Source organism: Populus euphratica, unplaced genomic scaffold (genome assembly GCF_000495115.2).
Source record: "Populus euphratica unplaced genomic scaffold, PopEup_1.0 scaffold624.1, whole genome shotgun sequence".
NCBI lineage: Eukaryota > Viridiplantae > Streptophyta > Magnoliopsida > Malpighiales > Salicaceae > Populus > Populus euphratica.
Genome location: NW_011500326.1, coordinates 26,814 through 40,297, shown reverse-complemented (window position 1 = coordinate 40,297; position 13,484 = coordinate 26,814). Strand labels below are relative to the sequence as shown.

At 30.4% G+C, this 13,484-nt stretch overlaps 1 protein-coding gene across 1 annotated transcript; it reads left to right on the top strand.

The window, feature by feature from the left end:
- Window positions 1-6,200: 6,200 nt before the first annotated feature.
- Window positions 6,201-9,998, top strand: ADG1 (ADP glucose pyrophosphorylase 1). Its single transcript, XM_011009883.1, has 9 exons — window positions 6,201-6,558; window positions 6,841-7,137; window positions 7,339-7,608; window positions 7,715-7,894; window positions 8,247-8,350; window positions 8,440-8,551; window positions 8,868-8,966; window positions 9,108-9,227; window positions 9,651-9,998. Exons 1-9 carry the CDS (start codon window positions 6,289-6,291, stop codon window positions 9,765-9,767), a joined length of 1,569 nt encoding a protein of 522 aa, XP_011008185.1. The 5' UTR covers window positions 6,201-6,288; the 3' UTR covers window positions 9,768-9,998.
- Window positions 9,999-13,484: the final 3,486 nt, after the last annotated feature.

Sequence of the window (13,484 nt, the reverse complement as noted above, 5' to 3'; positions counted from 1 at the left end):
TTTTTTTTACATATATATATATATATATATATATATATATTTGAAAATTGTGATTTTTCCAAGGATTTTTCGAAGCCATTTTGATTGATATCAGTCTATATTTTTATCATAAAGATGCAAATTCGGTATTAAAATACCTGGTTTTCGTCAAAATTTTAAAAACATAAAAAAAAAGGAATTTTTTTTGTGTATACGACCAAATTTCTCAAAGCTAAAAAATCATATTATATTTTTATACAACAAAGAAAACTTCAAAAAAAAATATATTATATTTTAGCATGCATTTTGGCTTTAATAACCAGTTTATTAAAGTCATGAGAACTTGACCAATATTTCAAAAAATCCAAAACAATTATTTTGTTTTTTTTTAATATTTGAGATTACGAATTTATATGTAAAATATATTCCCGATATTAAAAATGTAGTCTTTTTTATTTGATGATAGAACGGTTAGGTTTTACCCCATTAAGATAAAAACCTTCTTTTTAGGAAGGCTTTTCTTGAATTTTAGACAGACAGGACCAACAATTAGAAAACACGACCAAACCTTAGAGTTTGATCAGACAAATAAAACAATACAGCTTACCTTAGGTAGGGTGTATTTGGGGTACTAATACCTTCCCCTTATGCAACCAGTCTCCGTACCCGATCTCTGAGATTAGTTAGGGTTCCTAGTAACTAGAATACTAGGTGGTGACTCCCATTCTAAATTTTCCATTGATAAAAGATAAGAGTTACTTGTCTTCCCATATTTTCCCGATGCACCCACACTTTGAGTGTAAAGGGTGATCGCCGCGACGCTAGACACGTGCGACATTTGTATTGATCTAACATAATCTAGAGGTATGGCCTCTTTGGCCATATTTTTAACAACTAATGTTTTTTAGGTCAATTTTTTGCTTGGGTTTTGGAATTTGACTAGAAAGGTTTTGTGGGTTTTTAAGTGGTCTTTTTGTAGTAAGACTCAATTTTGGTATAAAAATGTTTTCTATATTTATGGGTTATTCTTTTATAAGGTGACTTATTTGGCTTTAAGGTGGTAGGTTTGGACTATGAACCATTATAGGTTGGCTTCGGTAGGGACAAATTAAACTATTGATAAAAACTATATAGTTCTTATCAAGTTCTTTTCATCTCCTACTTAAGGTGTCTTTAAAGTTTAAGGCCTTGAAAAATCTTAAGACCTTATTTTTGGGTAAAACTAACGAGTTCATCATATGTTAATTGATCATAAGGGATTGTTTTGAAAATAAAAATATCTCTAATTTTGTTTCTAACCTTTTCTCCTAAAAAGGTTGGTAATCTAGCAAGGATTTTTCTTTCAAAAAGGTTGGTTGGAATCTTTTCAAAGCATGACATGTGACACGAACAAAAAATTGATGTCTTCTTCCAAGTGCAGGAGTGTCGAAGTAATAAATAACCCGGCAAGACCGGGGTCGAACCACAAGGAGGTTAATTGTACAAATTATAAATTATAATAATACAACAACAATAATAATAATAACAACAACAATAACAACAACAACAACAACAACAACAATAATACTAATAATAAAGAAGAAGAAGAAGAAGAAGAAGAAGATGAAAACTTTGAGATGGAATATTAACGTAAAGATTTAACAACGATAACAATAGATGTCAAGGTTAGAGGATCCACTAATGGTATGTCAAACAAGTATAGTATAAACTCTTATTACTCAATTGAAAACCACACACAAAGGAGGTTCCAATCAGATTATATATTGTTAACATGATTACATTAGTCATCTTATTCAATTAATGCTAATACTTGTAAATCTTGTCAAGCATTCATGATTATAACTTATGTTAACAACAAATCAAGTTCCTTTCATAGCTCAGGTGTCGCTTATACCATACAGTATGGGCTATGAAAGTGTCAAGCATTTGTTGTGCCAAGCATTTGTTGTACCAAGTGTTATACAACATAAATCAAGATTAGTCATTTAACAAGCAAAGTATTAAAGAGTGAACAAGATAAAAAATACAAAATATGTTAGTATCAAACATTAAAGTCCATATTGAGTTTACACTATACTTATTCTTACACCATTAGTGTAACCTTTTCACCTTGACATAATAAACTTAGCTAGATATAATAAAAGAAAGAAAAATAAATAAACAAAATAAGAACATAAATAAGATAAGAGTTAATTAAGTAAAAGAAAGGAAATGAAAGGCATAAACTTGATATTAATAAAAGCAAAGCATAAACATTACAAAAAATACAAAGAAAGAAAGCAAGAGCATGATCTTGATTTGGAGACCAAGATGCCTAAATGCATGGCAAATGCCTCCTTTTATAGGCCAAAATTGGGAACTATTGATTTGATGACTAATTGATTAGTGGGTGACCAACTCTTGACTTGGTGATAATCCTTATCTTCTCTTGTCTGCCCAAAACGTCATTAATATCGTCAAAATTGGAATCACTTGAAAACATAAAAGTTGTAGGCAATTGTCTCAGCTGTCTTGTGTAAACAATTTAGATCATTTAGACTTCTAGAACTTCAGATATGGGCCAAACACTGAACAGTGCTCGGGCTGGAAGATAGATTCAGACTTCTTTGTTGTTGCTCCAATTTGGACTTAAAAATGGCCTTTTTAGATCTTGGCCTCCATATGAAAGTTATAGGCCTATGTCTTACCTTTCCATCCATATAAAGTGGACCTAAATATGAGATCGACAGCTCCAAATATGATCTAATTACCGAACAATATTCCGGTTTGGACTGTACTGACATCTCTTTTCGGAGTTTAGCCATCTCTTTATCCTTTCAATTTCAATTATTAAATTCATCAATCAATCCTTTCATTTATGTGATAGGCCTGCATTTAAAATAAATATTTACCACAAATTAAAGGTATCTTATATTATTAGATACGTTATTATAAAACATGCTTTAGTTAAAGAGTTATTGATACTTCAAGTGCAAAATGATGATATAAAACCTTAATAAAAATGTACTTTTAAGTACGAATCAACATGAGTTAGGAAAGTGTTTTTGTGCCATTAAAAGTCATTGAGTTTTTTACATCTAAGGTTGGAAAGGAGTTCAACATTTTTATTTTTTAGATGGGAAGGATCTCTTTTAAAATATAGAGAAATGTTTAAAATAAGGGTTGGGACTATATCTTAGTTGGTATTTTTATTAGATTCAAGGATGGGTATTTGGTCTTTAATCATATAGATGGAGTTAAGGATCTCAAGGTGTTGGGTTTCAATGAGATGATAATCCCACCATCCTTTTAATTGGTAAGAAAATCCAACTACAAGGAGTTCAACTATTGTTTTGTCTAAGGTTCTAATTTACGTCTTATAGGTATTAACAACCATAGTTATTTGTTGTAAGGTGTTTAGGATATTGTATTCATACATTTCAACTATGTTTCATTCATAAAGAAAAAAGGCATTGAATTTGTGTTGATTTATAATGGTTGGATCATTATGTATGGCCAGGTTAGGGGCATTGTTTGTTTTAGGAGTAAGATCTCTTAAAACAAGTTTATTGATTTCATGAGTGTTTTCCGTAAAGGCTTCTTCATCAGAGGTCTGAGTTCGATAATTTTGAAAAATATTTATGTGGTTTGTGGAGATTTAGGGATTCTTCCATAATGAAACTTCAAGGTGGTTAAGGTGATCTTTAATGGCTCTAAAAAAGTTATTTTTATTGTTTTGAAACTGAGTTTGGCTAGTGCGAATGATTTGATATGACTTTAATATTGGGTTTTTTTTTAAGTTTTTGGTTTATGGATTTTGCATCTTCAATCGAAGGGTCCTTTAAATTTGTTTCTCTATTCTGGTCAATTGTTTTCCTATGATATTAAGGTTGGTATTGGTTAAGTTCTTCTACTAGATAATATGTTTGGTGTTTGTGGTGATATCATCACTTAGGTATTTGTAAGGGGCAACATCTATAGTCTAATTATTATAAGGGATTTTGAGGTTTCTTAAAGGTGGATATTCGGATTTAATTAAAGTACCACTGATAAGCCCAAACAAGAATTTTATTTCTAAAAGTTATGGGACATGCATGTTTTATAAATGGATATACAATATGATGTTTAATTACATACAATAATTCAAACTTTATGTAATGTAATGTATATAAATATTTTTGTATTTCATGTCTTTCTTTCATGAAAGTTTTGAAAAATCAAGATCTCTTCTTAGAGTTATGGTTGCTATAAAAATCATTAATAAATATATTTTTTATTTACAACAAAATCTACTTAAAGAATATTTAGCTCATTTTGGATGTTTTGAGTTAAGATAAGAATGCTAGAGAGGTTGGTGGAGAAGGTTAGTCAGTGTTTCAATATAATGGTTTGGGTATGTTTGTGGTATAATTAAAATTTTGAAAACTAGTAATAGGAATATCAAGAGTCAATTTCCTAAATGACTTTGTGTGGTAAAACATATTTATAATTGAGCGAATCTAAAAAATTCTTCTTAGATTTATTGTACTTGATGTAGAAGATTCATTTGAGAATTTAGAACTAGTTGATTATCTATGAAAAAATAATTTAACTTTACCATTACTATACTATGTTATTTGTTTCAGTTGGATATTTGGTTGTGAACGTTAAACATGCTTAGGTTGGATATTTGGTTGTGAGCGTTGAACATGATTAGGTTAAGTGACACATTCAAGGATCCAATCTTTTGGTAAGGTAACATCTTTCCATTGTATAGGTTTAGGTACAATTATGTTTGATTTATAAATATCTATTGGGAGAAGTAAAGTTTCATCTTTTTTGGATTGAAATTTATTTTTACTAGAAAGGGAAAAAAACATGATTTTACAACGGATCTTAAAGATCAATGCTACAACAATTAATCCTTAAAACATGTCATAATTATAAGTTTTAATTTATAAGATTATGCTTTATAGGATATTTTTATTTTTGAGGGATAACGTTAGGTATGGATAACAATCAGAAAAAATTAGATCATTATATAAACTGAATTCAATGGAACTAAGTAATGAATCTTGAAAATTTTAAAATCTAGCATCTCTTACGACAACTAGAATGGAAGTGTTTAGTTATGTTTTTGTAAGGATTTTTGGAAAAGGAGTTGAATAATTTTAAAAGGTTTTGTAAGCTGAATATTTATTTTTTTAGTTTTTATTGTAAAACGGTTTTAAAAAAGATTAAATTTTTTTTTTGAAAGATTTAGTTCTTTTGAACCTATTTTCCAACCATTTTTTTTTTGTAAACTCTTCACTATTTATAACCCTTTTATTATCTATAGAATCAAAAGTAGAAAAAGTTAAAATAGAAGTTGTTCTAAAAAACAAAATTTATGGTGTAAAAAATAATTTAGAAAATAGATTGCAAATTATATTGTTTTACAACTATATCATTATTTATAAACAAGACTTACACCATCCAGTAACATTTATCTATACTTTGAAGGTTCTTTTTCCTTACCAAGTTTCTAAAATTTTATATAAATAATACAACTCAAATCCTAATATGTTTTAATATCAAAAATATGATATTAAATTAGGTTTGTATGAGTTTCAAATTGGGCTTGATAATATTCATATGCTACCTATTATTTCATCAAATAAAAATACTTAAAAAATATTAATTTAATATTTTTTAAAAATAATTTGAAAAATACTAAACCGCACAACTTTTTAACATTCTTCCACTAATGTTCTTATCATTATTAATTTTTTTTTAGGGTGGGGATTTACTCGTGAGAAGCGTATATGTCAAAGAACCACCATGGCGATGACGACTCTGCTGGAGGAAAGGTCAGAAAATCAAAAGCTAATCAATTAAACCACGTAAGAAGATAGCATGATTGAGTAATACTATTTATATAAATACAAATAAAAATACTTAAATAAGAAAACATTAAAATAAGGGGACGGTGCTGAGTCCTCCTATGATCAGCAAAATTAAACAAAGTAGCAAGGCCCATGTGACTGTGTCAAAATAATGCAATCCTGAAATGACAGCCACTAAAATTAGTAATAAATAATCGGAGGGAGGCCATCAAGGCATGCAGATCTTTTTCCCAGTCACAATTCATCTCCCCAAAATACCCTTCATTCCTCGCCAAATCACGCTAAACAAACCCGTAAATTCCTGCAAAAAGAAGGGGCCAGTCCCCGAGGACACATCAAAAATTAGAAATAAATAATAATAATAATAATAATAAAGCAACGAAAGGAGTCCTCATCTTACTAGACTGGACTCAAACAGACTGCTGAGAGCCAGCCAGCCTGCTATACTGTACTGATTCTAACAGAAATGGCGAGTATGGCGGCGATCGGAGTTATGAGGCCGCCGTCTTCATCCTCGTTGTCATCTTCTTCGTCGTCGAGTTTGAGCCGGAGAACTGCATTTAGGAGCCTGTCGTTCAGCGCGTCCTCCAACCTCTCCGGTGAGAAGGTCTGCTCCACTGCTTTTTCCGTTCGCCGGGATACAGGTCGTAATGAGAGGACTCCGATGATCGTTTCTCCTAAAGCGGTTTCGGATTCAAGGAACTCTCAAACTTGTCTTGACCCTGACGCCAGCAGAGTTAGTTTCCTCCTCCTCCTCCTCCTCCTTCTCCTCATATTATTATTATTATTATTACCACCACCACCACCACTTAATTTAAAATACCGAGTTATTATTTTGTGTTTTAGATCCAACTTTCTTCATTTAGGTTTGATCGTAACGATGAATAATTATGATTAGAATGAGAGAATAAATGATTTTATTGTTACTTATGGGAGATTTACTTACTGAGAATGTGTTATAATCTGTGCTTGATGAGGTTCGTAATTTGATTGAACAATGCGATATGGTTTATGGCAGAGTGTTCTTGGAATTATTCTTGGAGGAGGAGCTGGGACTCGGCTTTACCCGCTTACTAAGAAAAGGGCAAAGCCTGCTGTTCCTTTAGGAGCTAACTACAGGCTGATTGATATTCCTGTGAGCAATTGTTTGAATAGTAATATATCAAAGATATATGTTCTCACACAATTCAACTCTGCCTCTCTCAACCGCCACCTCTCACGGGCTTATGCGAGCAACATGGGTGGCTACAAGAATGAGGGTTTTGTTGAAGTTCTTGCAGCTCAGCAGAGTCCTGAGAACCCCAATTGGTTCCAGGTAATAGTTTCATTCGACGCCCTTGGGCTGTGTACTTATCTTTTCTTAAGAATCATTAAACTAGATTGGCGTTTTTACTGATTATTTTTTAAAAGTTTTTGTTTTTGATCGATAGCTTCCTCACCAATTAGCTCTCTAATTTTTGTTCTGATTGGATGCCTAGTTTTTTATGTAATGGAATTTTGATGGAATGATCTACAGGGCACAGCAGATGCTGTCAGACAGTATTTGTGGTTGTTTGAGGAGCACAATGTTTTGGAATTCCTAGTTCTTGCTGGGGACCATTTGTATCGAATGGATTATGAGAGATTTATCCAAGCTCACAGGGAAACTGATGCAGATATCACTGTAGCTGCACTGCCCATGGACGAAAAACGTGCGACTGCATTTGGTTTGATGAAAATTGATGAAGAAGGGCGCATAATTGAATTTGCTGAGAAACCCAAAGGAGAACAATTGAAAGCTATGAAGGTGGACCTTCTCAAAATTTGGACTGATAGTTTATTTGCTTATGAATACTTGCTTCAATTTCCCAAAGGAAGATGATTTTTAAATGTTACTCAATGTCTTGTTCCAGGTTGACACTACTATTTTAGGTCTTGATGATGAGAGAGCAAAAGAGATGCCTTACATTGCTAGCATGGGAATATATGTTGTCAGCAAGAATGTGATGATGGATCTGCTGAGAGAAAAGTTTCCTGGAGCCAATGATTTTGGAAGTGAAGTTATTCCTGGTGCTACTTCTATTGGGATGAGAGTGAGTATCTTTTTGTTCAATTGTCTTTATACATGTTCCTTTTGTATATTACTTTCAGATATAACTGTATTTCAATAAATGAATTTTAATGGAGCACACACTTTTCCAGCTATGTTGAAGCCATAATAGTGCTCCCCGCATGAGAAACATGGACTTTTCTTTCTTTTTTATTTTTTTATTTTTTCACGGACATAAAATCTTTAAGCACATCGGTTAGATGCATCAGACTGTGTCTTTCCTTTACAAATGGATGCATTATAATTTGCTGGATGTTCCAGCATCAAAATTGTCTCTTTCTTGCTTTCACAATCTTTTAAAGTTACAATTTTCACTAATCTTTGTATCTTAACAGGTACAAGCTTATTTATATGATGGCTACTGGGAAGATATTGGTACAATTGAGGCATTTTATAATGCAAATCTTGGGATAACTAAAAAGCCAGTGCCAGATTTCAGGTAGTTCTTATTCCAGTCCAACAATTGTTTCTATGCGATAAGCTTGCTTGTAATTTCATATGCCTATGTTTTTGGACTTCCTTTTGCAGCTTCTATGACCGTTCATCTCCAATCTACACTCAACCTCGCTATTTACCTCCATCCAAGATGCTTGATGCTGATGTCACAGATAGTGTTATTGGTGAGGGTTGTGTTATAAAGGTATGTTCTTGGTTGGGAAGGCCTGGTAGTTGATTGACCTTGGCCATGTTCATTCATTGTATTATAGTCTGAGGTTCTAAACCATTGGTCTCATAAAAAAGTATTCACGAAACCATTGGTGTCTCTCTCAAACTAATGTGGTTCACCTATGAAAATTACTCACAGACCCTACATAAATGTGATTAGAGGGAGGAGTAGTGAATAATAATTTCTCTGCCTTATTCATCGTCATGCTGAATTTGCATTTACATCTTGTGGCAATTATTGTGGATATCCAATGATTTCACTTAACTCACTTTTTTTTTGTCCTTTTCAGAACTGTAAAATTCACCACTCTGTGATTGGTCTTCGGTCTTGCATATCAGAAGGTGCGATCGTAGAAGACACATTATTAATGGGAGCAGATTATTATGAGGTAATAGCCCCTGAGAATTAGCAGTCTACTGTAAAGTGTTTCTTCTTTGCTTGTAGGCATTGAAATGTATGGAGTGATCATGTTTTTAAGTGCTTCATTTTCATTTGTAATGAGTGTGTTTTTCTAAATGTGTTGCTTCAGACTGATGCTGACAGGAGATTTTTGGCTGCTAAGGGAAGCGTTCCAATTGGTATTGGCAAGAATTCTCATGTCAAGAGAGCAATTATTGACAAGAATGCTCGAATTGGGGACAATGTGAAGGTCATGATCCTATTTATTACCTAAGCTAGAAGTTTCTTTGTCTACTAGAATAATTTTTCTATCACCAAAACTCATTTTCTTCTAATTAGAATGTAGGTTATATAATTTTTTTTTTATTTGATCTTTGATTTAATCCTATTTTAAGGGATTACTAGTTAGTTCTCCCTAAAATTTACTGGAGAGTTTTCACTAAAAAGTTTTTTAGAAGATAAATATGACTATTGATTAGAAACTAGAAGACCGAAAACATCCAGCATAATAGTTTCTTTTCAATCAACATGATATTATCATCTTACATCATTTAGGTTGGTATTATATGTTGCTTATGATGTTATGCTGGTCATTGATGTGGAGTTGTAGGTGCACACATGCTTATTATATATTCCTGAGATGGATAATTAACATGAGATAGCAAAATTTCAGATCATTAATGGTGACAATGTGCAAGAAGCAGCCAGGGAAACTGATGGATATTTCATTAAGAGTGGGATTGTCACAGTAATAAAGGACGCGTTGATTCCCAGCGGAACTGTGATCTAGGGATCCTTATTGTTTCAACTTTCCAAGCCAAGTGAGGGTTTCTCCTTCTCCTCCTCCTCCTTCTCCTTCTCCAGATGTTACAAGTCTATGCCCACTTTGCCTTAGATCCTTTCAATGCATGATGTATATTTTCGGACTGTAGAATGTAATTAAAAGCGAAAGAGAGAACCCAAAAAACTCATGCTGTCAAGACCCTTAATAAAAGTTTTTCCTCCATAAATGTTTCTACTTAATCCAACAGTTCAAGCTTTATCTGTGCACAGTGCCTTTTTTCATCCCAGTAAAGCATTTTCATAGAATATATAATGTTCCTTTTCTTGATAAAACAATACGCGAGCTGTTAGTTAGGAATGATAAAAGAGGTGCTATTAATTCCTTTAATCACCAAGGTTGCAGTTGTGGTGATCAACAACTGGGTTGCTTGTTAAAAAGAACAAAATTATTCATCAAAACATTCAGGGAGACGAGCTTATCAGAGCCCGGCTTGGCAGATTGATATCAAGGAATTTTTTTTATTGACAAAAAAAGAAGAAGATTGTATCGAGGTTAAACAGTTGATGACCTGGTACAACTAGAAATTTCTATTTTTTTATTACTAAATTGATAATTCACCAATTTTTCTTTTATGGGGAGTATAAATCCATAATCCTGAGCTATAAAGCAATGTACTCGACTATTACCATTCATTGATAGTTACTCGTCCAAAGAGCTCAGTTGTTGGTCTTTCTTGACTTGCTATTTTAGTGTACAAAGGCTATATTACTCATTATATTGTATCCGCTCATGGATGGTAGTAGACTGATTGGGGTCCATATAAAGTGAATTAGTGTATTTCAATTTGTTTTATAAAATTCTTTTGTGATTTTCTTTTTTATTATACATATAAGTGTATTTGTTAATCGGTATTCTTGGTGATTCAAGAGAAAGTAAGTATAGTAAAATTTAACAGGAATATATATATATAAGATCTTAAACTGTGTATAGATTTATAAGAGACTAAAATAGAAAAGTATTTTTAAGAGTTTTGATGATGAAAAGATTATATACTTCTATCCTAAACACTTGCCATATATATATATATATATATATTAGTTACCAAATATATTTTCAAAAATTAAATATAATAAATTAAATTAATCATTAAAAGTCAACCATTTAAATTTTATACACCACCATTAAATTGGCTAAGTCAATAAAATCTGTTAATTAAAAAAAATGACTCATCTATTATAATTTTAAATCAATATTCTAACATCCCCTCTCACACATATAATAAATATAATAAAAATAAGCCATTAATGTTGAAGGTTTAGATACCTTCAGGATTTGAACCTACACTAAATACCAATAATTCTTAACTTGAAGAATAATTGCAACAAGATGTTTTGAAGTAGGTTTTTTGGACCAAGTTTAAACTTTTTACACACAAAAAATATGGATGGTTTTGAGTTTCTATTAGTGTTGTGTTTTTTTTTTTTCCATGCATATATATTTTCTCTCATAAATGTCTTTAATGGTAGCCTAAGCTCTTACAAAAGCTACCTCACCACCACACTCACTTAGGTAAATCCTTCGAGGATGATTTGTGACCAATATCTTGCAAGATTTTTTTGCATTTGATTTCATTCAAAGACTTACTCTTCATAATTATCATAATAGAGAACATTCTATCGTATAAATAGGACTCGAGACCACCCCGTAATATATATATATATATATGCTCTCTCTAATCACCTAATAATTTTGTTTTTATCTGTTAAACTTTATTCATGAGTTTAACATATATTTGAAGACAACTTCCACTATTGATAATTAATGTAGGGGTTTCAGTCCTATTTCATTCGTAGAATTGCCATATATTTAAAGATATATTTTCATTATTAGTGATTAATTTTGAGGTTTTAGTCTTATTTTCCTTGATGATTGAATAACTCATTAGCATGTTAAATTTTATTTTTAGTTAGTGGATCTGAAATGTTGTTTTCTGATTTGATAAAATCAAAAGAATTAACACCATGAAATATTATGATTTATTTTTTCATTAAAAAAATTATTTTTAGCCTTAGTTATAGTAGCTTGACAATCATTATTCATTGGCATAGGTGGTATTTGTTTAAAACAATTGGTATATCAATTATTATTTTTTAAGCTACTTAGCTTCTAAACTAGTAATATCTAATGCAACTGTTTCTGCTTTCATTATAGAATTATTAATTATAGTTTGTTTAATATATTTCAAATGAAATGCAACACTAAATAATGTAAATACATACCTACTAGTAGATTTTATTTTTTAAAAATAAAAAATTCAATTGGCATTACTAAATTTCTCTATCACAACAGGAAAACCAATATAATAAAATGCATAATTAATTGTTTCTTTTAAATATTTAAAAATTCTTTCGAAAACACCCCAATGTAAAGCTTTAGGATTATATATATATAATCTACCAACTGAACATATTATATCAGATCTAATATGATTAGCTAGATATAATGAAATAATAAAGATCCAATAATTTATAAATCTTTATATTGAGATATACTTTCATCATCATTTTTTTAATTTAATAAAAGGATAGAAAGGACAACATACATGAGACACATCAAAATAATTAAACTTTTTAAATAATTCTCAAATGTAAAGTGATTGAGTTAAAACAAAACCATTGTTATTTTTCAATAATTTATTGCCTAAAATAACATTAATCAGATCAAGATCTTTTATATCAAGATTTTCAAACAAGAAAGATTTAGTAATATTTATAACTTAAATATTACTACCAAAAATTATAATATCATTAACATAAAAATATAGAATCACATAATCATTTTTAATTTGTTTAACATAAACACATTTATTAGCAACATTTGTTTAAAAACCATCAAATGACATAACCTGATTAATTTTTCATGCTATTATTTTTAAGCTTGTTTATAATCATAAAGAAATCTTACAAGTTTATAAACTTTTTTTTCTTAACTAGAATTAACAAAACTTTTTGGTTAATCCATATAATTTTTTTTTTCTAAATCACCATTTAAAAAAGTCTTTTTAATATCCATTTAATGAATTTATAATTTATAAAAAAGAAGCTAAAGCAATTAATATTATAATTTTAGTGATTGTAGAAATTGATGCTTCTTTGTTAAAAAATCTACTCCTTGTTTAAACCCCTTAGCAACTAATCTAGTCTTAAGTTTTTCAAAAGCAGTTTTAGTGTTACAAAAACTATGTTAAATATTATTATTTAAAGCACTTAAAATGTTATCATGAGATAAAATATCTTTATTAGTAGAATCATCTTTATTACTAGACAAAAATGCACCAATTCAAGAAACCACATTAGTTGATTTTTTCAACATTTTTGTTTTTATAACCATTTAGAATCATAGAAAAAGATTAAATTCAGTAAGCCAAAATTTCATATGTTGTTGCCAATAAAGAAATTTTGTACTAGAAAATTTATGAGATTTGCTAGATAATGAATTTATAGTGTCCATAATAACAATCGTGCAAACAAATCAATAATTTTTTAGGTAAAGTAAGGAAAATACCATTTTTTTGTAAGATTGTTAGGAAAAATCAAAGATATATGAGAGAATCTCACAAATAAATGCAACAAAGATTTTTTATTTTTTTAATATTTAAATTAGCAACTAAAAGCAATAATAAAAATAAGAACTAAGAGTATATATGAGAAGGGCAAGGGTTTA

Coding starts and splice junctions, on each gene's coding strand:
- ADG1 (XM_011009883.1), top strand. CDS start 6,289: ATGGCGAGTATGGCGGCGATCGGAGTTATGAGGCCGCCGTCTTCATCC. Junction 7,138..7,338: donor AGAACCCCAATTGGTTCCAG/GTAATAGTTTCA, acceptor AATGATCTACAG/GGCACAGCAGATGCTGTCAG. Junction 8,967..9,107: donor TGGGAGCAGATTATTATGAG/GTAATAGCCCCT, acceptor GTGTTGCTTCAG/ACTGATGCTGACAGGAGATT.